The sequence below is a fragment of the Nerophis ophidion genome, linkage group LG12 (genome assembly GCF_033978795.1).
Source record: "Nerophis ophidion isolate RoL-2023_Sa linkage group LG12, RoL_Noph_v1.0, whole genome shotgun sequence".
Lineage (NCBI taxonomy): Eukaryota > Metazoa > Chordata > Actinopteri > Syngnathiformes > Syngnathidae > Nerophis > Nerophis ophidion.
Genome location: NC_084622.1, coordinates 58,890,237 through 58,915,745, shown reverse-complemented (window position 1 = coordinate 58,915,745; position 25,509 = coordinate 58,890,237). Strand labels below are relative to the sequence as shown.

The 25,509-nt window shown below is 40.8% G+C and overlaps 1 protein-coding gene across 8 annotated transcripts in view; it reads right to left on the bottom strand.

Annotated features, from left to right (window-relative positions):
• Positions 1-25,509, bottom strand: part of mical3a (microtubule associated monooxygenase, calponin and LIM domain containing 3a) — a 179,874-nt gene that overhangs the window by 64,576 nt on the left and 89,789 nt on the right. For 4 of the 8 annotated variants that reach the window (XM_061917875.1, XM_061917876.1, XM_061917878.1 and 1 more), the window contains 3 exons: positions 7,517-7,703; positions 3,612-3,709; positions 1,427-1,520 (listed from right to left, as the gene is read on the bottom strand). In XM_061917875.1, coding sequence (XP_061773859.1) covers positions 1,427-1,520; positions 3,612-3,709; positions 7,517-7,703 — 379 coding nt within the window. Of the gene's footprint in view, positions 1-1,426; positions 1,521-3,611; positions 3,710-7,516; positions 7,704-9,067; positions 9,176-14,976; positions 15,076-17,046; positions 17,161-17,397; positions 17,494-22,062; positions 22,177-22,260; positions 22,324-22,596; positions 22,711-24,921; positions 25,006-25,227; positions 25,324-25,509 lie in introns of all 8 variants that reach the window. The other 4 variants (XM_061917871.1, XM_061917872.1, XM_061917873.1 and 1 more) reach the window with 4 other exon arrangements.

Here is a 25,509-nt window from a genome sequence, read left to right as displayed (position 1 = left end):
AGAATTGCTGTTTATAAGGTGCCTGACCTCCATGTCAGAGACAGCAAAAGTGTAATTTTATGTGGTAAGGTTATTACTATCATCGTTTCAGTGACATTCTGTTTCAGATTATACTTTCCCCGAGACAAATTTAGAGATTAAGAGTCGGAATAATCAGCTGACATAAAATGAAAATTGAACATCAGCATTCAAACGGACGACAGACCACATCTGCTGAAAATGAAAACCTGTCAAGATTTGTTTTCAGTTAAAACTATTAAGTTAAAAGGCGACTACATTCATGGCTTATGCTTTAATAAACAACTATTAAAAGGTAATCTGGTTAGATAGTTTCCTACCCATACGACATTAGTAATTACTTAATTTATGAGTCTATACTTGCCACATACTGTAACTGCAGCAGGCCTATGATTATTTCAGTCTGAATCCCTTATTCTGGTCTCAACATGTAACAATAAATGCCATGGCCATGCAAATATTACCGCAAGAATTGTAAATCTAGTAAGCAGAAGTAGCAATTTAAAAGGGATGAGAGGTTGGTGGATGCATAAGAAGGCGGCAGTAGAGAAGCTCCAATCAGAGGCACTCATATTAGGCTGATTTGATAGGAGGGGGGAAAGGTAAAGCTCACAAAAGCACTGAAACAGGCACTTGGTCACAGTAAGGTGGGTTGTGGTAAGTTATCATTACAGAGACACATCACAGAGCAGGCTCTAAAAGACACTTATTACACAGGAAGACGTTGAGCTAAAATTCAGCAGTGACAGGCCACTAGGTTACATCTACAAAATAATTAAGCTTGGCTCTTAATTAAAACATAGGCAACCCCAAAATAATGTGAATTATGATGGTAGTATACAACCAGTTGTACTTTCTATTGCTGCTTGGAGTGTTGATTGCAGAAAACTATTTAACTTGTTTTAATTCCCAAGCCAAGCAAATTAAAAAATCGCTTCAAGATGCACAATTCGCTTTTAAAAGGATGGTGCCAGACTGCTTCTGCAAGTCGTGACATGGCCTGCAGACTTGAAAGAAATGGTGCACCTTAAATCTATCACTGAGACAATGACTCGGACTATTGTACACAAACACGTTGCAGAAAGTCGTTACAATCACAGGAGAACATGGAAGACAAATCTATACAGACCCAAGGTGTTATTTGGTAAAATGGGGGTTGGGGGGGAAGAGAAGAAAACAAGACGGAGGACGGGAGAACCATGCTAGAGGAAGTTGAGCAGGGCATTGATGGTGAAACAGCAGAGGAGGTAGATGCAGTAGGTACACAGGAAGGGAGAGTCAAGGGGGTTGTGTGCCACCTGGTGGCACGTCCAGGAAAGTGTACGGCGGAGGGAACGCAGGGAGACTCCCCAACCCACGGCCACGCGGCAGGCTGCAGCGGCCGTAGGAAGAGAGGAAAGTTGGGTACCTGAGGGCCGGAGTTCAGCTGAGGGGGATGCTGCGGCCACCGCCCTGCCAGGGGCATCTACCATCAACGTAGGAGTAATGGGCTCTTGGTTCTCCTGTTGAAGTTGAAGGAAAAAAGGAAAAAATCATTAGTGGGGTTTTGTTCATTAACATTGATGAAATGACACCCCCTTTTGGAAGACAAAACCATGACAAGACGTGTGCGTTGTCGTTGACGAGATGAGATTTCACGCAAATGTTAGTGGGTGGTCCGTCATACACTTCTGTGCGTGTAATTTGTAGATGAAAAGCTAAAAAGTATCAGCGTTTGTATATTTCCTATTAGGTCATGCAATAAGCTACAGGTTAAACTCAAAATATAAGATTGGCAACACTAAATTGGCCCTAGTGTGTGAATGTGAGTGTGAATGTTGTCTATCTGTGTTGGCCCTGTGATGAGGTGGCGACTTGTCCAGGGTGTACACCGCCTTCCGCCCAAATGTAGCCGAGATAGGCGCCAACGCCCCCCGCCACCCCAAAAAGGGAATAAGCAGTAGATAATGGATGGATGGATGGCATTTATTCCAGCAATTATATTTACAAGATGAAATCATTTCCTGACATGGGCTCAAAATATGCAACTCAAAATATTTCAAGCCTTCTTTTGATTAATTTGGATGATTGTGCCTTAAATCTTATAACAACCTTAAATTGAAAACCTCAGAAAATGTTGAGTTTTCAAAAACAGAAAGCCATGATCGTTAATGTTATAAAAAAGGCTTGACATATCTCACTTTGCATGTAATGAGTGTTTATCACATATTAGTGTCCTTTTGAAGACTTTTGCACAGGATTAAAATGTTTGGACTTTCATTTATATGGCGGCAATGTCAACAATGGGTAATGATGCAAACCTTGCTTTATGTATTCATCCATCCATCCATTTCCTACCGCTTATTCCCTTTTGGAGTCGCGGGGGGCGCTGGCGCCTATCTCAGCTACAATCGGGCGGAAGGCGGGGTACACCCTGGACAAGTCGCCACCTCATCGCAGGGCCAACACAGATAGACAGACAACATTCACACTCACATTCACACACTAGGGACCATTTAGTGTTGCCAATCAACCTATCCCCAGGTGCATGTCTTTGGAGGTGGGAGGAAGCCGGAGTACCCGGAGGGAACCCACGCATTCACAGGGAGAACATGCAAACTCCACACAGAAAGATCCCGAGCCTGGATTTGAACCCAGGACTGCACTAACCCCTCTGCCACTGTGAAGCCTGCTTTATGTAAACACTTTCAAAATAACCCATCAGAGATGAAGACAATGCACTGTGGAGGGAGATGGCGGTTATACAAGCCACCAATTAAACGGAAAAAATACCACCGATGTGAAGCGCCACCTGACAGCTCACACACAGATATTTTTTTAAAGGTGAGTCATTATAAATACGTCATGTAGGATTATCCTGTGCTGAATGTCGAAGTAAGCGTAACGTTTTCCAAATAACTCCTGCTCCGAGTGCAAATGGGCTGCTTGCGCTAGTTTCAGACTTAAGTTAACTTGGTTGTGCTAACACTATATTACTTTTATGTGTAAGACATCCATGGCATTTGGTTAGACTGCACCTGTAATATTGCCTGAGTGACTGTAAAACAGGGGTGTCCAAAGTGTAGTCCAGGGGCTATTTGCAGCTTGCAGCTCATTTTTTAACGGCCCATCATATATTCTTCAAATACAATTACTATAAACATTAATGTAAAAAACAAAAACACTGAACGTAGAAGAAAAGCGCAAACAGGTGTAATGTAACGTGTACATAATGTGGTAAAGTTGACGCTAATACCACAAAGCTGACATGCAGGCTTTTTTTTTTTTTTTAAATCTGTGAAATGTTGAAAGTGGAAGATATCAAAATGTCTGATACATATTTAGATTTTTCAGTGTGCGACTTTCAGTGAAAAAGGGTTTGGGCACATTGGTGTAAATGCAGTATTTCAGTCGTGTTGTTGATCTCAAAGTGTTGACACTTGGATTTTGTAACAGGAAAAACACAGCGGCAAAAAGAAAAACTCAACAGAGTTACATTTGAAGTTTGTGTCAATAAGAAACAGAGTTTTACCTGATGAATACATACATACATTTATTGGCTATTTCAAAATAGAGTCTGTCTTTTCTACTGTTTCTATACAAAAAACAAGTACCTTGGTGGTTGGCGCTGGAGAGGACGAAGGCGCAGGCCTCTTTCTTTGAGCATAGCCAGACAGTCGGTAACAGTAGTGCGGCTTGCAGTAAAACTTTCCTGCAGATAAATGAGAACAAAGAAACTTAAGAAAATGCACAACACATTAAAGTGTGTGTCTGTGTATATATACATGTATATACACACACATACATACACACACACACACATATATATATATATATACATACATATATAGGCCAAACGTTTGGAAACACCTTCTTATTCATTGCGTTTTCTTTATTTTCATCCATCCATCCATTTTCTACCGCTTATTCGCTTTCGGGGTCGCGGGGGGCGCTGGCGCCTATCTCAGCTACAATCGGGCGGAAGGCAGGGTACACCCTGGACAAGTCGCCACCTCATCGCAGGGCCAACACAGATAGACAGACAACATTCACACTCACATTCACACACTAGGGACCATTTAGTGTTGCCAATCAACCTATCCCCAGGTGCATGTCTTTGGAGGTGGGAGGAAGCCGGAGTACCCGGAGGGAACCCACGCATTCACGGGGAGAACATGCAAACTCCACACAGAAAGAACCCGAGCCTGGATTTGAACCCAGGACTGCAGGACCTTCGTATTGTGAGGCAGACGCACTAACCCCTCTGCCACCGTGAAGCCCCTTTATTTTCATGACTCTTTAAATTGTAGATTGTCACTGAAGGCATCAAAACTATGAATGAACACATGTGGAGTTATGTACTTAACAAAAACAGGAGAAATAACTGAAAACATTTTTATATTCTAGTTGTTCACGAGTGGGGGAAGAGTGGATCGTGAGATCGACAGGCGGATCGGTGCGGCGTCTTCAGTAATGCGGACGTTGTATCGATCTGTTGTGGTGAAGAAGGAGCTGAGCCGGAAGGCAAAGCTCTCAATTTACCGGTTGATCTACGTTCCCATCCTCACCTATGGTCATGAGCTTTGGGTCATGACCGAAAGGATAAGATCACGGGTACAAGCGGCCCAAATGAGTTTGGGTCTCTCCCTTAGAGATAGGGTGAGAAGCTCTGCCATCCGGGAGGAACTCAAAGTAAAGCCGCTGCTCCTCCACATCGAGAGGAGCCAGATGAGGTGGTTCGGGCATCTGGTCAGGATGCCACCCGAACGCCTCCCTAGGGAGGTGTTTAGGGCACGTCCAGCCGGGGAAGACCCAGGACACGTTGGGAAGACTATGTCTCCCGGCTGGCCTGGGAACGCCTCGGGATCCCCCGGGAAGAGCTAGACGAAGTGGCTGGGGAGAGGGAAGTCTGGGTTTCCCTGCTTAGGCTGTTGCCCCCGCGACCCGACCTCGGATAAGCGGAAGATGATGGATGGATATTCTAGTTACTTCAAAATAGCCACCCTTTGCTCCGATGACTGCTTTGCACACAGGTGCCATAGTGTTGATGCCTTCAGTTACAATCTACAATGTAAATAGTCATGACAATAAAGAAGGCGCATTGAAATGAGAAGATGTGTCCAAAATTTTGGCCTGTACTATATGTATATATATATTTTTGTATTTATTTTTTTTAATCTAATCTATTTTATTTGTAATCTAATTAAATTAAATAATTAATCTAATCTTTTTTTTTTTTTCTTGGGGCGGCATGGCGTAGTGGGTAGAGCGGCTGTGCCAGGCACCTGAGGGTTGCAGGTTCGCTTCCCACCTATTGGCATCCAAATCGCTGCCGTTGTGTCCTTGGGCAGGACACTTCACTCTTTGCCCCCGGTGGCGCTCACACTGGTGAATGAATGATTGGTGGTGGTCGGAGGGGCCGTAGGTGCAAACTGGCAGCCACGCTTCCGTCAGTCTACCTCAGGGCAGCTGTGGCTACAGATGTAGCTTACCACCACCAGGTGTGAATGAATGATGGGTTCCCACTTCTCTGTGAGCGCTTTGAGTATATAACAATATAAAAGCGCGGTCTAAATCTAATCCATTATTATTATTTTATTATATATTTAATGTATTGCCTTTATGTGTTTTGCAGTAGTGTGATTGGCAGTTTATTACATTTAAAAAATATATATTTTGTTGTCGCATGACACAACTAAAAGACAACTATGTTGTCTTTTCTGTACCGAGCTGTGTGAGGTAAGGTTTGAAAGCCCAGTTAGCTTCAGAGGCTGGTAGTAAAAGCTAACTTTTCTCCAAACTATTGACTGATTTTCCACAATAAATATGAATATAAATGGACACTGTGGTGTCTTTTTTTTTTTAAACACTGCATAATATGTGACTACCTAACTGAGCTCAGGACAACATCGGAACTAGAATATGCACTAATTTGCGAGTCAGAAAATCAACGGTTTCAAACAGATCTCCAGTCATGGACTTATTACGTCTGACAGGAAGTTATGTCGTCGTTGCCCTGGTTTGTCAGTTAACAACACAACTCAAAATGCTACAGGCAAAATACGTTACCTTTACGTTACCCTACATTTGTAATAATACAAGCTCCAACTTCTGCACGAATCAGGTAATACACCAACTTATATTCTTGTCTTCGTGAAAGAAAGACATCTATATGTGTTACACATGCTTGTATTATCATTAAACACATTTATGACAAGTAATTTCATGTCATTTTTTTCCATTCTGTTAGCTTTAAAAGTAATGGGTAGATTTCTATTTAATTTTCCGGAAATTTCCGGAACGACTCACTACCTTTTGGGGCTGATCTAAATAGTTTTTAATACATACCATACCTTATATTTGTTTATGTCACAAGACTCAACTTCTGTGTGTATGCTAGCCGCACCGCTTCCACCCACAGAGACGAATACAGTGCCTGACTGAAAAAAGGCTTCCTCTGTTTTTTTTAATAATTTTGCCATGGATATCTCAAAAAATAATGGGCAGATTTGATTCAGGAAATGTCAGAAATGTGATAAAGAAAAAGTGTTAAGATATTTTTACCACCTTATGGATTCAGGACTTTTCTACTATTGGATGGTAGAACCGAGTGGAGGTAGTCTGTGCGCTTTGACTGCTTTTCAAGTTTTTGATTCATTATTTTTACTTCACGGTGGAAGAGGGGTTAGTGCGTCTGCCTCACAATACGAAGGTCCTGCAGTCCTGGGTTCAAATCCAGGCTCAGGATCTTTCTGTGTGGAGTTTGCATGTTCTCCCCGTGACTGCGTGGGTTCCCTCCGGGTACTCCGGCTTCTTCCCACTTCCAAAGACATGCACCTGGGGATAGGTTGATTGGCAACACTAAATGGTCCCTAGTGTGTGAATGTGAGTGTGAATGTTGTCTGTCTATCTGTGTTGGCCCTGCGATGAGGTGGCGACTTGTCCAGGGTGCACCCCGCCTTGCGCCCGATTGTAGCTGAGATAGGCGCCAGCGCCCCCCGCTACCCCGAAAGGGAATAAGCGGTAGAAAATGGATGGATGGATGGATATTTTTACTTTAAGTTTTCAGCTACATACATACCTAAATGTTAAAATTGCCTTTCCTGTTTCTATTGAACATGTATTTTACCATGAATTGATTAACGTGGAACGGATTTAAACAAGTTGAAAAACTTATTGGGGTGTTACCATTTAGTGGTCAATTGTACGGAATATGTACTGTACTGTGCAATCTACTAATAAAAGTTCCAATCAATCAAACAAAAGTATGTTAGTGGTTGACATGATACACTAACACACTAAACATATCAATACCATATATGAGTACATGCCAAACTGTGTCAATTGCATCCTAAACCTTAGAGAAGGTGAAGTCTCCAGATCATTTTGTTTGGCTCCTAGTTTTTGTCACCAAAGTATCGCACTGTTTTTATTTTAAGTGCTAAGACGCAAGCTCTCAAGTGAGTTCATTGACGGCAAAAATATGTATCTCAGACACATCAGGTGTTCAACGCCTTACCATCTTCAACGTCGAAAGCATAGGAGGACAGTCGGAGCGTGGTGCCACAATAATCGCACTTGAAACAGCTGCGATGGAAGAATTTCCCTTCTGCACTCAGCCTCTCCATCACGTACACTCTCTTGCGACAGAAAAAGCAAACGTCGCTGCCGCCGATGTTGACGGGAAACTCTTTCCTGAGGGATCCCTGCGGAAAGAAATTGTATACAGTCATTCTTAAAAAGCAACACAAAACAAAAAAAACGACTAGAGAGAGGGGTAAAATGCAAGTCTTGGTGGGGTTAATGTTCAAGGTCACACAGTAAAGCACTTCAGATTTGTGCTGTGCTATATTTCCTTTAACAACACTATGGAGTCAATGTTATCTGCGGGTTGCACTGTAAAACTTTATATGTCACTACTGTCCCAATGTCCTAAAGCAGGGGTGCCCATTACGTCGATCGCGAGCTACCAGTCGACCGCGGGGGGTGTGTCAGTCGATCTCCAGCCAGGCTTTTAAAAAAAATAGACCTAAAAATGAGTGATCATCAATCTTCACCAAGACGTCACTTAAATGACATTCACGGTACCGGAGGGTCTTGTGAGATGACGCTGGCTGCTGCAAGATCATTATTATGAAAATATGACCGAGAGGAAGGCGAGAAACACTTTTTATTTCAATAGACTCTCGCGCCGTACCTTCCGTCAAAACTCTAAAGGCCGACTGCACATTTCCTATCTTCACAATAAAAGCCCTGCTTCATGCTGCCTGCGCTAACTAAATACAGAGTCTCGGAAAACTGGCGTGCACAAGCGATCCCTCAGAAAGCTGGCGTGCACATCACTTGTGCACGCCAGCTTTCTGAGACTCTTATTTTGTTAGCGCAGGCAGCATGAAGCAGGGCTTTTATTGTGAAGATAGGAAATGTGCAGTCGGCCTTTAGAGTTTTGACGGAAGGGATGACGCGAAAGTCTGTTGAAATAAAGTGTTTCTCGCCTTCCTCTCTGTCATTTTTTCATAATAATGAACTGGCAGCAGCCAGCGTCATCTCACAAGACCCTCGGGTGCCGTGAATGTCAATCAAGCAAGCTACGGAATTTGCCGCCAATGTTTTTCTTGTAAAGTGTATGGAAGCTGGATGAATTAGATGCCAAAAACCAACCACTTTCATGTGGTATTGTACAGAAAGGACAACTTTTTTTCTCCTCCATTTGAAAATGTGGGCGTTATCATCATTACTGTCTGATTCCAATCAATGCAAGTCATCAGAATCAGGTAATACACCAACTTATATTCTTGTCTTTGTGAAAGAAAGACATCTATATGTGTTACACATGCTTGTATTATCATTAAACACATTTAGCTTGTTTACAAAAATGTCTCTTTCATAAATAAATAAATATAAATGATATATATAAATGAGCTAGATCCCCTCAAGTTGGTCAATTGAAAATTAGCTCGCCTGCAGAAAAAGTGTGGGCACCCCTGTCCTAAAGACTCAAACACACACACACACTATTAACACACACTAGATTTGTGCAGCCACATGCTGTTGTTGACAGCAAGCTTACCAAATCTCGTTTCTCAGGTAATGGTTTGGACTCTTCCTGAGACTGAAGCTGACCGGCTATCTGCTCAGCCAATGAGCTAACACCCCCTGTGTACATCCGTATATAGCGCTATAAAAGGCATTGGGGAGGGCATGGAAAAACATAAGAAATAGAAGCAAGAAAAAAATGAGAATGTGAAAAGTGTACACAAAACAGAAGAGAAATCACACAAAAAAAGAGGTGCATGCAAACAATGGCGTTTCTCAAAGGACACTAACATGAAAACAAATGCTCCCATCCTTTCATGATTAGCGATTTAGGTTTGTTAATAACCACACATAACATAATTGCCTGCGATTTATAGATTTAGTTAAGGATGAAAAAATTAACAGTAACAACCACAACTAACAGTTGTACTTTGGTTTTTGTATGCCCCAGTTTTTGTAGGAATTGGTTTCTGAAATGTTTTTGTATATGTCTCACTTATTGTACAGCCAAACGTTGATAGCATAAAACAAGTAGTCTGTTAGCTCAAGTATTATTGTATGGAATCGAGTGCCTAAACACACAATGCCACATATTGGTGACTTTGTCTCTTTTTTATTGGGTATGATTTGACAATAAGTCAACTCAACATGGGACCAAATACAGTTGCAAGTGACAGCACTTTAATAAATATGGTAGGAAACACCATTCATTCAAGAAAGAACTCATAGCAAAGTACGGAGGCGCGTAACGAGAACCTGTGTTGTCTTTCTTCCGGAAATCATGGTTCAGTCACCCGTCACTAGAATCTCTTAACATTTTTAGTGCCAAGCAAATTATTGGGTGAGTCTAAGCTGTCTACAGCCAACCTGTACAATAAACGGTTAGTGCAGACAGCTTCCCTTATTTAACTAATATACCTCACTACCTAAAAAGCTGTGTTCAGCTTATGGCCTCAGGACCGAGGTTTTTAGTCTCAAGAGGCAAAATGAAACGGTACGGATACAGTTCTGTCCCAGCTGCCATAACAGACTCTAAAGAAACGTAAGTCCTGTTTTGCTCATATTTGTTTTTGTTTAATTCATTCTTTTATTTATAACATGGTGGAACAGGGTTTTCTCTGGGGTCGGGGTCTCTCTGTATGGAGTAAACATGTTCTCCCGTGACCTTGTGGGTTCCCTCAGGGCACTCCAGCTTCCTCCCACCTCCAAAATCATGCACCTGGGTGAAAGTTGATTGGCAACACTAAATTGGTGTGTGACTGTTGTCTATCAGTGTTGGCCCTGTGATGAGGTGTTGACTTGTCCAGGGTGTACACCGCCTTCCAACTGAGTGTAACTGGGATAGGCTCCAGCACGCCCGTCACCCCAAAAGGGACAAGCGGTAGAAAATAGATGCATGGATGTTCTGGATTGTGATTGTATACTCTATTCTTTTTATTTGTTTAATGGATGTATTTTCCTGGCAGTAAAACAAGTTTGCCTTTGGGTACTAATAAAGCAACCGAGCCTAACAAACCCACATCCCCTCATTAATCATCGTCTACAAGTGTCTTCAAAGTAACAAGTCTGTGGGTATTACAATAAGCATAGAACCCCCTGGGCATTTGTAAAGCTTGGAAAAAAAATTCTGCAATTTAAATCTGTAAGAAGTTGTTAAAAAAATACATCATGGAAGTCAATATATAATCATTATAAAGTTCAATAATAAGGGTACTTAAATCACATTAAGAATGTGTAAGACTACTTTTACCACTTATCAAGGGTAAGAAGAGTTTTTTTTCCACCTGGATAGCGGCAACGCTAGCTTCAAAAACTTCACTCAACACAAAAAAAGTTCGCTTTAAATTAACAACGCCAACAACGCCACATTTTGGAAAAACGAGAGACGATCGAAGAAAGGTTAAAATATTCTAAATCTAGCTGTAGCAGCACAGGAGAAAGTTATGTACAAGTTTAACTTGTGCATTTCATTGTCCATAACTGTGGTGCATTCAAAGACCCGAGTTAGTTTGCATGTTCTCCCCGTCCACCTCCAAAGACTTGCACCCGGGGATAGGCTGATTGGCACTACTGAATTGGTCTGATTGTGAGTGTGAATGGTTGTCCGTCAATATGTTTCGGCCCTGTAATGAGGTGGCGACTGGTCCAAGGTCTACACTCACCTCCACACGAGAGCAGCTGGGATAGGCTCCAGTGGTAGTAAATGGATGGATATTATCTACTGATGATAATCCTACATCCATCCATCCATCCATTTTCTACCGCTTATTCCCTTTCGGGGTCGCGGGGGGCACTGGCGCCTATCTCAGCTACAATCGGGCGGAAGGCGGGATACACCCTGGACAAGTCGCCACCTCATCGCAGGGCCAACACAGATAGACAACATTCACACTCACATTCACACACTAGTGCCAATTTAGTGTTGCCAATCAACCTATCCCCAGGTGCATGTCTTTGGAGGTGGGAGGAAGCCGGAGTACCCGGAGGGAACCCACGCATTCACGGGGAGAACATGCAAACTCCACACAGAAAGATCCCGAGCCTGGGATTGAACCCCGGACTGGAGGACCTTCGTATTGTGAGATACTAACACCTCTGCCACCGTGAAGCCCATAATCCTATATGTATCAGATAATTTCTACTTTACACTTTGAAGTAAAGGAAGACTTGACAGATGCATGATCATATTTAAGGGAATAAGGATAGTTTAACTTATTATTTGAATCCACATTCTGGTAACTTAACATCAAAATTGTTGGCACTTTACATAAACAAACAAAACCAAATTATATAGAGGGCTTTATCTAGATCAGTGGTGTCAAACGTACGGCCCGCGGCCCGAACCAGGCTCGCGATCCGGTTTTGTACGGCCCGCTTGATGAGTTTGCCAATCATAAAATCATGAATTGATTAACGTGGACCCCGACTTAAACAAGTTGAAAAACTTATTCGGGTGTTACCATTTAGTGGTTAATTGTACGGAATATGTACTGTACTGTGCAATCTACTAATAAAAGTATCAATCAATCAATCAGCTGCTTTTTTTTTTGGGACAAAAGAAACCGCTGTTCTAAATGTGTCCACTGGATGTCACAATAGCAATTCTGTTAGAGAAGCAAACGGTTTATACCAAGCAAGAGGTACACAGTACCTCTTTGATTGATTAAAACTTTTATTAGTAGATTGCACAATACAGTACATATTCCGTACAAATGACCACTAAATGGTAACACGTTAATCAATTCATGGTAACCATCCAATCCAATCCACTTTATTTATATAGCACATTTAAACAACAATAACGTTTCCAAAGTGCTGCACAGCCATGTTAAAAACAATTGTAAAAAAATAAATAAATAAATAAAATTAAAAAAGTATATATATATATAAATATATATATATATATATATTATGCTCCACCAATGACTGAATAAAAACAAAAAATAAATAAATATAAAACCAATAAAAACAATATAAAAACAAATATGATTAAAAACTATTTTAAAGGGTAAAATCAATTAAAACAGTAAAATAAAAATCAAAGTGTATAAAAAAAACAGAGGACCACACAACTCACGTAGTGTTAAAAGCCAAAGAATAGAAGTGGGTCTTAAGACGAGACTTAAAACACTCCACTGTGGAAGCAGTTTGAACATGGAGCGGCAGAATGTTCCAGAGCTTAGGGCCGACCACAGAGAAGGCCCTGTCTCCCCTGGTCTTAAGTCTGGTCTTGGGCACCACGAGCTGGAACTGGCTCTCGGACCTCAGAGCGCGCGCAGGAATGTAAATTTGGATGAGGTCCGAGATATATTAAGGTGCCAGTCCATGTAAAGATTTAAAAACAAACAGCAATGTTTTAAAATCAATTCTAAAATGAACAGGGAGCCAGTGCAAACTCTGAAGAATTGGGGTTATATGCTGGCGTTTCCTGGCCCCTGTTAAAAGTCCTGCTGCCGCCTTCTGGACTAACTGCAACCGGGAGAGAGCTTTTTGGCTAATGCCAGCATAAAGTGCATTGCAGTAGTCCAGGCCACTTGAAATAAAAGCATGCACCACTTGTTCAAAAAGGTTAAAAGATAAAAAGGGTTTAACCTTTACTAAAAGACGAAGGTGATAAAAACAGGATTTTAAAACGCCATTGACTTGTTTGTCTAGTTTAAAATGGCTGTCTATAGTGACGCCAAGGCTGGTGACTTTGGGACGCACATCATTTTGCAATGGTCCCAAGTCAGTGAGGGCCGGACCAAAAACTAAAGATTCCGTTTTTCCCTCATTCATTATTAAAACATTCTGGGCTAACCAAGCCTTGACGTCGCCTAGACAGTTAAGAAGGGGAAACCGACCCTCATGAAACTTAAATCCTGCCGTTTTATGTCTTCTGCCTCGAACACATCGTCATTTGGCACCCTCGTTGCCCCAAAATATCCGTCAAACACGAGAAAACTGAACTAAACCCTTTTGAATAGTTTTTACCTGTGTTTCTTACCGTTTGTTGAGTTAGCTCTGGATTGATACACGGACATGACAAAGGAGGTATTTGATACCTAGAAGAGTTCCCATGTTGTGATTTTTGTTCAATCCTAGAAAGACTGTGAATTAGTTGAATCCTGGCTTTGTAGATACACTGAGACCAAGTCTAAGGTCATTACGTTTTTGAAACTGCACCAATTTCCTCAAGAGTTTTCAACAAATTTGAAGTGTTTTGTCCACGAGGATAATTTTCTGAATGTGCTTGTTCTATTTTTGACCAAAGTAAAACAAAGAAAACAACTTGAAGTTGTCTTTATTTTGAAGTTATCGTGCCATGATTTTATCATCACGGCCCACTTGGGAATAGATTTTCTTCTATGCGGCCCATGAGCTAAAATGAGTTTGACACCCCTGATCTAGATATTATCTAGCTGTGTCGACCCCGTCTTTACAAGGTCACAAACAAAGTTGTTTACTTGTTTTAAAAAGGCCAGTTTTAACCAAATGTTTTAGTACATGTAAACATAATAAGTGTGTGTGTATGGGCATTGTGTTCAGGGTGGGGTGAGAGGCCCTTTAGGACTTTTGCATATGGGGGCCTAGGCCTTTAGGACTTTTGCGTATGGGGGCCTAGGACTTGGTGCTACACTCCTAAATTTAACAGCGATTTTTTTCAATTGGGTGACAGTAAGAGTGTAATTCATAGCCATGTCGAGTTTGCAAACCATGAAATCTACTGAATTTTAATTAAGATGCTGGGTCACATAGCTCCTCTAACATGTTGATGTATTGTGAGCTGATACTGGGACTGAGAAAAATCAATTTGACGCTCCTTCATATAAGAAATTAATTGAGACGTAAAGGCACTTAAATGTCCTTCCAAGTATGACAATAGACGAGCAGACAACTCAGAAGAGTAGTTCAGGGAGCCTCTTTGTAAACCATCTGCTTCTGGATAAAGAAATGAATATTGAGCTTGCAAGTGTTAGAAATTGATTATTTTATGAATAACTCACTTCAGGCACAGCAAGTATCCGAGATGTTTGGTTGCTGGAACCCTGACAAACACAATCAAAAGCAGGCAGATAGCGGCATACAGCAGTGAGAGAGTTAAAAGTATTTGTGTTGGCGGGGCAGCATATGCGAATGTTCTTAGTTGTAGTACACGACACAAGCTGCCAGAAGACTTCAAGCAATAAATATTTCTGTTCAGACACAAAAAACATCTGTGCTGCAGATGTGAAACAATAATGTAAATTGATTACAATTACACAGCAAATGATTAGGAAGACCAGAATAACAGTACAGAGGGTTGCAGATTAGTTACACACCACAACAAGTAGCCTGGGATGACCTGAGATTGTGTTAAAAAACAACAACACTGCAGCGAGACGATACAACTTCCTGACCGAGAAAGGAGGTTTTGTGTCTGTTAGTGACAATACAGTACACCGCATTTCTTACAACCGCTACCTGTCTTGAAGTGTCAGAAGAAGGAGTGGAATCAGGGGAACTTTGGGCTCGAGCCAGGTGCCATTGTTCCATGAAAAAACGTGAAGGTTTTTTCTTAGGCTCCATGAAAATTATAGAGGAAGAGATGAAAGCACTTAAGAGAAATATTACAGCTCAATTGTACCTTCAAAAATACCTACCAATTAATCAAGTGACATTTTAAGTAGAATTACTTCGGGTTAATGTATGGATTATTTAATAAAGTCATTATCAATCTTCTCAGTAACCAACACACAAAAACTGATCATCCAAATAAAACCATAACTAATATAATTATCAGCGACGAGGGGTGTAACGGTGTGTGTATTTGTATTGAACCGTTTCGGTACGGGGGTTCCGGTTCGGTTCGGAGATGTACCGAACGAGTTTCCACACGAACATATGAAGTAGCCGCCTAAGCCAGTGGTTCTCAACCTTTTTCCAGTGATGTACCCCCTGTGAACATCTTTTTAACTCAAGTACCCCCTAATCAGAGCAAAACATTTTTGGTTGAAAAAAAGAGATAAAGAAGTAAAATACAGCACTATGTCATCAGTTTCTGATTTATTAAATTGTATAACAGTGCAAAATATTGCTCATTTGTAGTGGTCTTTCTTCAACTATTTGGGGAAAAAAGATGTAAAAATAACTAAAAAGTTTTTGAAAAATAAACAAGTAATTCAATTATAAATAAAGATTTCTACACATAGAAGTAATCATCAACTTAAAGTGCCCTCTTTGGGGATTGTAATAGAGATCCATCTGGATTCATCAACTTCATTCTAAACATTTCTTCACAAAAAAAGAAATCTTTAACATCAATATTTATGGAACATGTCCACAAAAAATCTAGCTGTCAACAAGGAATATTGCATTGTTGCATTTCTTTTCACAGTTTATGAACTTACATTCATATTTTGTTGAAGTATTATTCAATAAATATATTTATAAAGGATTTTTGAATTGTTGCGATTTTTAGAATATTTTTGAAAAATCTCACGTACCCCTTGGCATACCTTCAAGTACCCCCAGGGGTACGCGTACCCCCATTTGAGAACCACTGGCCTAAGATAAAGTCTTAACAAGCTGCTCCGCTCCGTTCTGCCTCTGTCTCCTACACAGCACCCAGCATTGTCCCACCCACACAACCATCTGATTGGTTACATATATAGCGGTAACAGCCAATCAGCAGTGCGTATTCAGAGCGCTTCAGCGTCAAACAGATAGGTGGGCAGCGGACTCTCCCCTGTCAACGTTCTAGATGACGTTCTAGAAACTAACTGCCGCTCAGCTCGCTTGCAGTCCTGGCTTGAGATTAAGGCTAATTACCTTTTAGCGTAACGTTAGCTCATTTTGCGGCGTATGTGTTAGCTCATTGTGCGGTGTGTGCGTATGTGCGTGCGTATGTATGCTAGTGATATAATAATGTAACTGCATCATTAAGCCTACATGAACTCCATGGTGTTCAGGGATTAATAGTCACTCCTATTGCTATTGTGCTAATTTTTCAGCTAATTAATCATTAGTAATGTAGCAGCCTAGTTTTGAATGGCAGGGTCCCTGCTATCACATGTTGATAAAAATATAACATTTACATAATAAAAATCAACTACAGGCTTTCCAAATGTTGTAATAAATTAAGCATGATGAGTTGACTTGTTTAATGTTGCACTTTTTATATGTAGAAGAAAAGTTGTGTCATTGTATTTAATCCGAGCAACAAGTTGAGGCAGTTTAATGTTGATTAACGTGGGAAGAATTATTATAGTGTTCCTAATGTTAAAAGGATAAAGCCATTGTTTACAAATATGGTACCAAAAACGAACCCGACCGTGACCTCTAAACCGAGGTACGTAGCGAACCGAAATTTTTTTGTACCGTTACACCCCTATCAGTGACTAATCAATCACCATAAATATAGTACAATAGCAATCAATCTATGCTCATCCAAGACATCCATGTTTCAAGGCAGGTCCACGTGTGTGTTGCTTTTCAAACATGAATCAATAATAAATAGCTGAAAAGCTATCATTGTAAATAATGATGTTTCACCTTTAATCCGGTTGACTTGCCCTCCAACTGAGAGGCAAGTTGCTCAGCCCTCTCCTCAATACTAAGCACATATAAGGGCACTGGCTCAGACGAACGCAAAGACTTCACTGGTTTCTGCAGAAAAATCCAATCACAAAATGTAAATTTCATATTTGTATACAGTCCCTTACTGGTACTTTCCGAAACTCAATCTCCATTTTGTGTTAAAATGTCTTCAAATATATGCTACACTGTGAATAAAACCAGTGATCCTCATTAGAAACTGTCACACTCTTAAAATAAAGTGGTTAGTCCATGTGCACCAGAAAGTTAAGAATCTCAGTGAAGGCATCCAGAAAAAAAAAGCCTAACCTTTCTACAAGAGGAATGGCCTGAATTCGGATGCTCAACGAGGTCTCGTGACAAGTACCACTGCTCTAAAAAGAAACGGGATGGCTTTTTCTTAGGCTCCAGGGGAAGGAAGAGAGTTCAAAAGAGAGAATTATATCATAAAAAAGGTGTAAGACAAGAAGATGTTTAACTTTTTAGAAAAACTACACATTTCGGGGAATTTTCGTAAGTAGGACAAGAACACACGTCTTTACCTTTACTGTGCACTCTGAAAAACGTCAAAAACCGCCAACAACAGCCCATTTACATGCAGCGACCAGCGTATTATACGAGCTGTAACAACATAGAGGAGCTACTTTTCTGGCGTAGTAACACATCGCCTTGCTTACACTGCTCCTCCGACCACAAGCGAGTAGTCAGCTACGAGCTGGCTTGCGCTGCAAATAAAGGTTGCAACCATACTTGCCAACTTTGAGACCTCCAAATTAGGGAGATGGATGGGGTGGGTTAGTTAGTGCTGCAAGGGTTCCGGGGTATTTGTTCTGTTGTGTTTATGTTGTGTTACAGTGCAGATGTTCTCCCGAAATGTGTTTGTCTTTGTTTGGTGTGGGTTCACAGTGTGGCGCATATTTGTAACAGTGTTTAAGTTGTTTATACGGCCACCCTCAGTGTGACCTGTATGGCTGTTGATCAAGTATGCCTTGAATTCACTTATGTGTGTGTAAAAGCAGCATATAATATGTGACTGGGCCGTCACGCTGTTTGTATGGAGGAAAAGCGGACGTGTGGACAGGTTGTAGAGCACGTTAACGGCAGTGCCTTTAAAGGCCTACTGAAATGAGATTTGCTTATTCAAACGGGGATAGCAGGTCCATTCTGTGTTTCACACTTGATAATTTCGCGATATTGCCATATTTTTGCTGAAAGGATTTAGTAGAGAACATCAACGATAAAGTTCGCAACTTTTGGTCGTAAATAAAAAAAGCCTTGCCTGTAGCGGGAGTAGCAGACGATGTGCATGTGACGTCACGGGTTGTAGAGCTCCTCACATCCTCACATTGTTTACAATCATGGCCACCAGCAGCTAGAGCAATTCGGACCGAGAAAGCGACAATTTCCCCATTAATTTGAGCGAGGATGAAAGATTTGTGGATGAGGATAGTGAGTGAAGGACTACAAAAAAAAAAAAGGCGAGGTCAGTGGGAGCGATTCAGATGTTATTAGACACATTTAATAGGATAATTCTGGAAAATCCCTTATCTGCTTATTGTGTTACTAGAGTTTTAGTGAGATTATATGGTACCTGAAAGTCGGAAGGGTGTGGCCACGGGTGTGGTGACCGCCAGTGTCTCTGAGGGAAGCCACGCAGCTGCAGGAGGACGCAAGCTCCGCTCATGTCTACGGTAAGAGCCGACTTATTACCACCTTTTTCTCACCGAATACTGCCGGTTGACATGTGGTCGGGAACCATGTTTGCTTGACCGCTCTGTTCCATAGTTAAGCTTCACCTTCGGGAATTTTAAACAAGGAAAGACCGGCTGTGTTTATGTTGCTAAAGGCAGCTGCAATACACCGCTTCCCACCTCCATCTTTCTACTTTTACTTCTCCATTATTAATTGAACAAACTGCAAAAGATTCAGCAACACAGATGTCCAGAATACTGTGTAACTATGCGATTAAAGCAGACTACTTATAGCTTGGATTGGGCTGGAAAAAAATGTCCGCTACAATCGGTGACGTCAAACGCACGTGTCATCATACCACGACGTTTTCAACAGGATACATCCCGCAAAATGTAAAATTGCAATTTAGTAAACTAAAGCGGCCGTATTGGCATGTGTTGCAATGTTAATATTTCATCATTGATATATAAACTATCAGACTGCGTGGTCGCTAGTAGTGGCTTTCAGTAGGCCTTTAAGACACTCCCCCAATGTTGTTGTCCAGGTCGAAATCAAGAGAAATTCAGGAGAATGTTTGCCCCGAGAGATTTTTGGGAGGGGCACTGAAATTCGGGAGTTTCCCAAAGGGAAATCACGAGGGTTGGCAAGTATGGTTGCAACCAGTTATGAAATGAAGAAGAAGAGGAAGCAGAAAGAAGAAGAAAAAAAGAAGAAAAAAGAAGAAGAATAAAAAGAAAAAGAAGGGAGAGAAGTAAAAAAAGAAGATACAAATGAAAAAAATGAAAAACAAGAAAAAGAAGAAAAGTAAAAGAAGAAAAAACAAAAAGAAAAAAGGAGAAGGAAGAAGGAGGCGAAAGAGAAGAAGAAGAAAAAGGAGAAGGTAAAGAATGACGAGAAGAAGGAAAAGAATAACGACAAAAGAAGAAAAACAAAAAGGAGAAGAATGAGGAGAAGAAGGAGAAGGAGTAGAAGAAGAAGAAGTAGAAGAATGAGAAGAATGAAAATAAGAAGAAGAATGAAAAGAAGGAAAAGTAGAAGAAGGAGAAGAAGTAAAAGGTGAATAAGGCGAAGAATGACGAGAAGGAGAAAAATAATGAGAATAAGAAGAACGAGAAGAAGGAAAAGAATAAGAAGAAGAATGAGGAGAAGTGAAGTGAAGTGAATTATATTTAGAAGTAGAAGGAGTAGAAGGAGAATGAAAATAATGAAAATAAGAAGAATGAAAATAACAAGAAGAATAAAAAGAAGGAGAAGAAGAAAGAAAAGAAGGAGAAGAAGAAGAAGAAGAAGAAGAAGAAGGAGCTTGAGCTGCTTCCACTGCCTTTAGCGTTAGTAAACGTTAATTCCAGGGTTATAAAATCATCCATCTCAACTGTAGAGAAGCTGGTCAACTTTGAAAATGTTCATCCTACCAACTTCACCCCAAATGGCTTTCTACAAATGGAGTGCAGCATAAAATCATTGCAACATCACTAGGAAGCAATTTTTTTTTTTTATCTTTTGAGTGACATTTATTCTGAATTTACTAACTCAATGAGAGCAGTCGGCATCCCAGAGAGAGCAGACATTGTAAGTGGCTGTTTTATGTTCTTATTTGAAATGTTTATCAATAGTGCGACATGAAAGCAGCCCGAGGCCCACATCAAGCTGGATATATTAGTGGTAACAGAACACACTCTCTTGGCTCTTGTAGCGTTTGTTATTATGCGTTCTGTAAACTCAATGTGCCGAGGAAAAAAGTAACAATAACGCTTAAAATGACCAAAATACAGTAAATATTTCATAATCGTGTCTGTTACTACACTACATACATACTTACAGCATATATAAAACCCTGCTGGAGGCTTTTGGGTGGTTTTGAAAGGGCTTTGTAGGCAGAATAGTTTGTATACTCATTACCTACAGGAATACAATCTTACTTTATTGAAATGGTCCTTAAATCACAAGTGCATCAAAAGGTTTTACAAATCCCATGATCTGCACCCACATACAGTGGGGCAAACAAGTATTTAGTCAGCCAGCGATTGTGCAAGTTCTCCCACTTAAAATGATGACAGAGGTCTGTCATTTTCATCATAGGTACACTTCAACTGTGAGAGACAGAATGTGGAAAAAAAATCCAGGAATTCACATTGTAGGAATTTTAAAGAATTTATTTGTAAATTATGGTGGAAAATAAGTATTTGGTCAACCATTCAAAGCTCTCACTGATGGAAGGAGGTTTTGGCTCCAAATCTCAGGATACATGGCCCCATTCATTCTTTCCTTAACACGGATCAATCGTCCTGTCCCCTTAGCAGAAAAACAGCCCCAAAGCATGATGTTTCCAACCCCATGCTTCACAGTAGGTGTGGTGTTCTTGGGATGCAACTCAGTATTCTTCTTCCTCCAAACACGACGAGTTGAGTTTATACCAAAAAGTTCTATTTTGATTTCATCTGACCACATGACATTCTCCCAATCCTCTGCTGTATCATCCATGTATCCATTTTGGTATAAACTCAACTCGTCGTGTTTGGAGGAAGAAGAATACTGAGTTGCATCCCAAGAACACCACACCTACTGTGAAGCATGGGGGTGGAAACATCATGCTTTGGGGCTGTTTTTCTGCTAAGGGGACAGGACGATTGATCCGTGTTAAGGAAAGAATGAATGGGGCCATGTATCCTGAGATTTTGAACCAAAACCTCCTTCCATCAGTGAGAGCTTTGAATGGTTGACCAAATACTTATTTTCCACCATAATTTACAATTAAAATTCCTACAATGTGAATTCCTGGGTATTTTTTTTTCACATTCTGTCTCTCACAGTTGATGAAAATTACAGACCTCTGTCATCATTTTAAGTGGGAGAACTTGCACAATCGGTGGCTGACTAAATACTTTTTTGCCCCACTGAAAGGGCAAGGAAAAACTCTAAAAGCCCAAACTGGGGAAAAAAAAAAGGTTGGGAAGGAGCCGTAGATGTGGCGACCCCCTCCCTTCTGATTGACTAGCTGCAATGGATCCTGAGTGGGTACGGTTATTGAATTATTACATTAATGTTAGACTTGTTAGCTGCCTCATACTAGCAGTTTTTCACTATTTACAATGCACAAAAAGGGAAAGATATGTGTCCTTGTCTCACATAAGGATTTTGGATGATGGGCAACATTCCAAAAGAAAGTGCATTTTTTCCTTTAAGAAGAAGTATTGCAACTTGAAAGCATTACTATTGGTTAATTTCTACATTTGTCTGTTGTTTGCACACTTTAGCCACAACACAGCCATGCAAAGTGTTCACCTTTGGTGGCATGTCAGCTTTCCCCTTAAACTTGGAGAAAAGGCGGTCGGCCCTCTCCTGTATACCAGGTACATGAATAGGTCCTGGGTCATTCAGGTGCAAGGGCTTCCAGTCCTGCTGAGGAAGCTTTATTAAGACCTGACAATGTTAAGTGAACCCTGCTGTGCTACTATAAGTCTGGTCAGGCAGTCATGTTACCCCATAATTCACAGGCTTCTCGTAGTATTCAAGCTCCTCTTCTTCTGGAGTAACACTAAAATGCTTGAAGGCAAATGGTTTGCATTAAGCAGAAATAGTCTCAAAAATAGGAGGTTTAAAAATATGTTGGGTTTTTTTTCAGCACGCAGCTTGACTGTGGTTGACATTGACTAAAAAGAAGTGCCCGGAACAAAAAATTATATTTGTGAATTGCTACAAAATATAATCATTTGATTGAAGGAAAGAATACAAGAGAGTAAACTACCCCAACACATACACACACACACACACACACACACACACACACACAGACCAATACAACGGAATGTGTGTCACCTCAGTGTGAAGAGAGAGCGAGGAAGTGGAGGAGGAAGAGGAAAGAAGCAAAATGGTTTTCTTTGGGCAGCTCCGAGAGCCTGAGCTGTAGGCTTGGTCGGGACCACTTCTTGCCTTGAGGGACGAGGAACAGAACATTCAGCACAAGTCCATGGAGCTGATGACGTCTAGGTGAAGTCGTTTCTGGCTCTTCGTCAGTAACATTCAGGAAATTATTGCAATAATTTAAACAGCTCTTATTACAAAAGTATTGTTAAGATTACAACACTTAATATTTAAAAAAATTATCGGAGTTAGTCTGAGGTACTTTTTGCAATTAATTAGTATCTCTTTTACTACTCAAGTTCACACAAATGCAGCAGGGATGATATCTCTATTTAGTCGGAGTTAAAAAAAAAAATCTTGTTAGTCAAACTATTGCAAAAAGTGTATTAGGATATGGGAGAAAAACCTAATATTCTATCAGGGCAAAAAATCCAGTACAGTCGTCCATCGCTATATCGCGCTACAAAAGCCTCGGCTTCAGTCCGTCACATCGCGGATTTCTCTATTTTTTTGTTTTACTTTAAAAAACAAAAACATTCTAAAAGTTGTTTTTACCTAAATTAAGTGCTAACTTAAGTTTTATTTCCTTTATGTTGTGGCAATTGACAAATATTATCAAAGCGTTTCTTGGTTAAGAGTGAAATAAACTAATATGGAAAAACCAGAGCTAATCCTTGTGCTATTCTAGGGGTGCCCATTACGTCGATGGCGAGCTACCAGTCGACCGCGGGGGGTGTGTCAGTCCATCTCCAGCCAGGCTTTTAAAAAAAATAGACCTAAAAATGAGTGATCATCAATCTTCACCAAGACGTCACTTAAATGACATTCACGGTACCCGAGGGTCTTGTGAGATGACGCTGGCTGCTGCAAGATCATTATTATGAAAATATGACCGAGAGGAAGGCCAGAAACACTTTTTATTTCAACAGACTCTCGCGCCGTACCTTCCGTCAAAACTCTAAAGGCCGACTGCACATTTCCTATCTTCACAATAAAAGCCCTGCTTCATGCTGCCTGCGCTAACTAAATACAGAGTCTCGGAAAACTGGCGTGCACAAGCGATCCCTCAGAAAGCTGGCGTGCACATCACTTGTGCACGCCAGCTTTCCGAGACTCTTATTTTGTTAGCGCAGGCAGCATGAAGCAGGGCTTTTATTGTGAAGATAGGAAATGTGCAGTCGGCCTTTAGAGTTTTGACGGAAGGTACGGCGCGAGAGTCTGTTGAAATAAAAAGTGTTTCTCGCCTTCCTCTCTGTCATTTTTTCATAATAATGAACTGGCAGCAGCCAGCGTCATCTCACAAGACCCTCGGGTGCCGTGAATGTCAATCAAGCAAGCTACGGAATTTGCCGCCAATGTTTTTCTTGTAAAGTGTATGGAAGCTGGATGAATTAGATGCCAAAAACCAACCACTTTCATGTGGTATTGTACAGAAAGGACAACTTTTTTTCTCCTCCATTTGAAAATGTGGGCGTTATCATCATTACTGTCTGATTCCAATCAATGCAAGTCATCAGAATCAGGTAATACACCAACTTATATTGTTGTCTTTGTGAAAGAAAGACATCTATATGTGTTACACATGCTTGTATTATCATTAAACACATTTAACTTGTTTACAAAAATGTCTCTTTCATAAATAAATAAATATAACTGATATATATAAATGAGGTAGATCCCCTCGAGTTGGTCAATTGAAAAGTAGCTCGCCTGCAGAAAAAGTGTGGGCACCCCTGGCTTACAGGATCCTCTGGGTTCCTGGTAAGTACAGAAGGCTACTATATCGGGTGAAAAGTGTGTGAAGATGACTATATGGGTGTTATTTCATGTTTAGAGGGTTCTAATTATGTCAAAAAACATATTTACAAGGTTGTAAACAGTTTATTGCTCTAACTATGAAAATATTTCATTATGAATAATAATCCAATTTTGCAGATAAGTTTATTGCGGTCATGTCTGGTCTCAATTAACCACGATACATGAGGGACGACTAACTATTCAAAAAATATTCTCCACTATAGTTTGTGAGAAAATACAACTGTGGGCAAACTACTCCTGCTTTAAAAAAAATAATATTGTAATAGTCGTGTTTACTATTACTTGGTTTCATTGACTATTTTCTGTACTGGAGAAAATGCCTCTGCTTGGAAAGATGTTACATTAGGGATATTCATGTTTGACAAGTTTACTATCACTTATCAATTATATGAATGAGTGTACAGGATGTAAAAGGGTCCTAGAAATGGCTAACTACAACCAGGCCAGCAGCGCTAACCATACCTGCTCCCCTCTGTTGGGCAGGGTCTGACACTTGATCTTTTCTTTGTATCGAATGCTCAGCTGCTCCTGCTGCTGTGTGCGTCTCTGAACCAGGACAGACGGCAAATATCCGATAGCTTGATTAAGGCTTTAGGATTGTTGCATGAGTATCGAATACCAGAGATTTGATCATCTAACTACTGCAGGGATCACTCACACAGGTGCAAGTCTGGTTCTAGGTAGCACACCATGGGATATACGGTTAGTAAATCAGTCTTGGGGGAGGGGTTTGTCTCTAAGGAGAAGGGGAAGGTCCCCTTTTTTTACCTTTCTCCAAGCTGGGACAGGTGCCAGGCGCACTGGCTCAAGGGGTTTGGGCGGAGAATGGGGCAAAAAGCAGTCCAGATTGGGCAGAGAATCCCCCTTTGTGGTCGTGTGAAGATGAAGGACATCGACAATGGTTGGCAATGAAGCAAAGAAAAGCATGCAAGCAATCATGAAACATATTGGGAGAGGGAGAAGAGGCAGAGGAAATAGATACAAAGAAGTGACTGATGAATAGATTAATAAAACGTACAATAGGTCTTCAAAAGTAAGGTGAAAACCTGT